At 59.3% G+C, this 2,573-nt stretch overlaps 1 protein-coding gene across 1 annotated transcript in view; it reads left to right on the top strand.

Annotated features, from left to right (window-relative positions):
• RELL2 (RELT like 2) overlaps positions 1-2,573 on the top strand; it is a 14,635-nt gene that overhangs the window by 3,621 nt on the left and 8,441 nt on the right. The window contains exons 2-4 of the mRNA XM_009633869.2: positions 176-389; positions 2,092-2,157; positions 2,235-2,301. Coding sequence (XP_009632164.2) covers positions 176-389; positions 2,092-2,157; positions 2,235-2,301 — 347 coding nt within the window. The remainder of the gene's footprint in view (positions 1-175; positions 390-2,091; positions 2,158-2,234; positions 2,302-2,573) is intronic.

Here is a 2,573-nt window from a genome sequence, read left to right as displayed (position 1 = left end):
TGTGCTGAGCCGCCCCCAGCCTGCCCGCTCCTCGATGGACCTGGCAGCCCACCCCGAGCCGGGAGCTGGCTCTAGCCCAAGGTGGACGGGAGGAAGAGGAGGAGGAGGATGGGCATGGGGAGCCTGGCGGGAGGTGAGCAGCGGGGTCTCTGATCTGCCTTCCCCCTTCTCCTAGATCCGCATGTCAGACCAGAACAGCACCGACGATGGGGAGTCAGACCCCCAGCACAGCCTGTCTATGGTCTTCCTCCTCGTCCTCGTCTTCTTCATCATGGGGCTGGTGGGTTTCCTGATCTGCCATGTCCTGAAGAAGAAGGGTTACCGGTGCCGGACTTTCCGGGATGAGCTCGACCCAGATAACAAAGATGTGCTGGCGGAGCTCCAGGGCAGTGAGTGCTGGGGCAACTGGGGCTCAGCGGGGACTTGGGTGCTGTTGTTCGCTGGCATGGACCGATGCTCCTTGAACCCGCTTCTGGGGTGTGGCCTAGGGGTGGGAGGGTTACCCATCGCCTGCCACTGGGATGGAAAAAAGAGGATGGGGTGGCGAGAGCAGCATGGCGTTCCCTGGGGGTCGCGAGCGTGCGGTACGGAGAGCCCTCTTGATCTGCTGGCTCTGGAGGCTGGTGAAGGCTGGTGGTGCCAGGGAGGTGGGAGCCAGCCTCTGGCCCTTCCCAAAGCAGCGTTATCACCAAATAATAATTCTGATCAATAGCCAGGACCTGCCAAATCCCCAGCGCCTGGATTATAACCCATGTCCCCTACAAGGAAAGCATCCCCAGCCAGGGCACGGGCTGCCCCTCTGCCCCTTTGGCATTTGGAGGTCCGGTACGGGGCCAGCATGGTGTTCACTTTCATTCATGGGCTCTTCTAGTCCCTGTTGTGCTCGTGAGGCCAGGGGAATAGGAGTGTTTCCTCGGGATTTCTGCCCCACGCGGGAAGGGGACCTTTAGGGCTTCTTCCATCACTTCAGGTCATTACAAGTGGCTCTTGGGGTGCGGGATTGGGAAGCCACTGCAGCACCCAGTGGGGGTGCAAGCCAGAGCTCAGCCCAAGCAAGCTCCGTCATTTCGTGTTTTCATGAGTCTTTGCTGAAATGGAGAAAACGCGTTCCTCCGGCTGCGTCCTTGCCGGAAAACAGCCAAATGGTGATACAGAACTCCTCCGGCTCCTCTGTGCCGCTGGCAGCGCTCGGGAGGGTCAGCACCTCCCACGGCCACTTCTCGTGCGCAGGAGGGAAATGTGGCTCCCTCAGATCACCCACGGATGCAGCAGGAGCTTCCAGGTGCCTTTGGATTTGCTCCTCTGGCTTCAATGACTTGGCTGCACGTGCCATGGAGACAGCATCTGGATGTTCCAGGGTTGGCTTTGCCCGCTGGAGTTGCCGCAGCCCAAGGAAACATCTCTGTGGTCTTCCCGGAGCGCAGCAGCAGCCCCTGACCGTGCTCTTTGGGGCAGCTTCCTACCGGACCGCCGCTCTGCCCGGCTCTCGGGAACGTATAGCACTGCAGACCGGGCTGAAGGTCCAGCCCACTGAGGCTCCAACAGTGGCCAGAAGCAGGTTGCAATGAATCCCAGGGATGAAGGCCACATCGGAGCAGACACCGAGCCAAGTTTCCCCAGCATACTCTTTTAAGCTTCTTAACAGCGCGTAGCTCTGGGGCTTTCTCCATCGGAGATGGTTTCTCCATATTTAACAGGCCCCAATGGGTTTCTTTTCTCTGAACTTGGAGAGTTCTCTCCCCTTGGAGAGTTTTAGCACCTGCAGCATCTTGCACCCAGGGTCGCCAGGACCGGAATGTCCCCAAGAGGAGCCTTCTCTTTGAACTTGTTTTGAACCCGCTTCCCACTCGTTTCATGGGATGCCCCCCAGTTCTGGAGGAGCCACACGATCCCCCTCTCCTCGCACACATGGCTGCTGCTTTAGCCGTTTCTTTTCCAGGGTGAGGGATCTGACGTTCCCCAGGGGCTTCCTGGCGTGATGGGGGACACAAGGCTTCCCCGACCTCTCCACTGACGTGGCTGCTCCTGGGGAGGGACGGGCGAGCTGAGCGCCCAGAGCCCAGCCCTCAGTGCCACGTTTTCTCTTTTCAGATGAAGAGGAGGAGCTGAACGAGGACACTGTGGAGAAGATCGTGAGATGCATCATCCAGAATGAAGGTGAGCATTCCCTAGGGCTGGCCCAGAGACTTGCTGACCTCTTTGGCCAACATGTTCCCTTTTTCCTCTCTCTTCAGCAAATGCGGAGGCCCTCAAGGAGATGCTGGGGGACAATGAAGGGGACATCCCAGTGCCAGTGCCCAGGTAAGGGAACCCTATACCAGCTTGTGGCTCTCACGGAGTAAGGGAGAAGCAGCCTTTGGGTATCACCTTGGCCTGCAGACTCTGCAGCCAGCCCCCTTCCAGCTCACTATAAAGCATCTTCCCAACAAGAAGTCCTGCTCCCCTGAGGGTTGCGATGAGTGTGTTCATATATATATGGTGCTGGAGCATGTCCAGAGAAGGGCAGCGGAGCTGGGGAGGGGCCTGGAGCCCCAGGCTGCTGGGGAGCGGCTGGGGGGGGCGGGGGGGTTGAG

The sequence above is a fragment of the Egretta garzetta genome, unplaced genomic scaffold (assembly GCF_000687185.1).
Source record: "Egretta garzetta isolate BGI_Z169 unplaced genomic scaffold, ASM68718v1 scaffold60, whole genome shotgun sequence".
Lineage (NCBI taxonomy): Eukaryota > Metazoa > Chordata > Aves > Pelecaniformes > Ardeidae > Egretta > Egretta garzetta.
The sequence above is the reverse complement of the archived record's forward strand: the minus strand, read 5'-3'. Positions and strand labels throughout refer to the sequence as shown.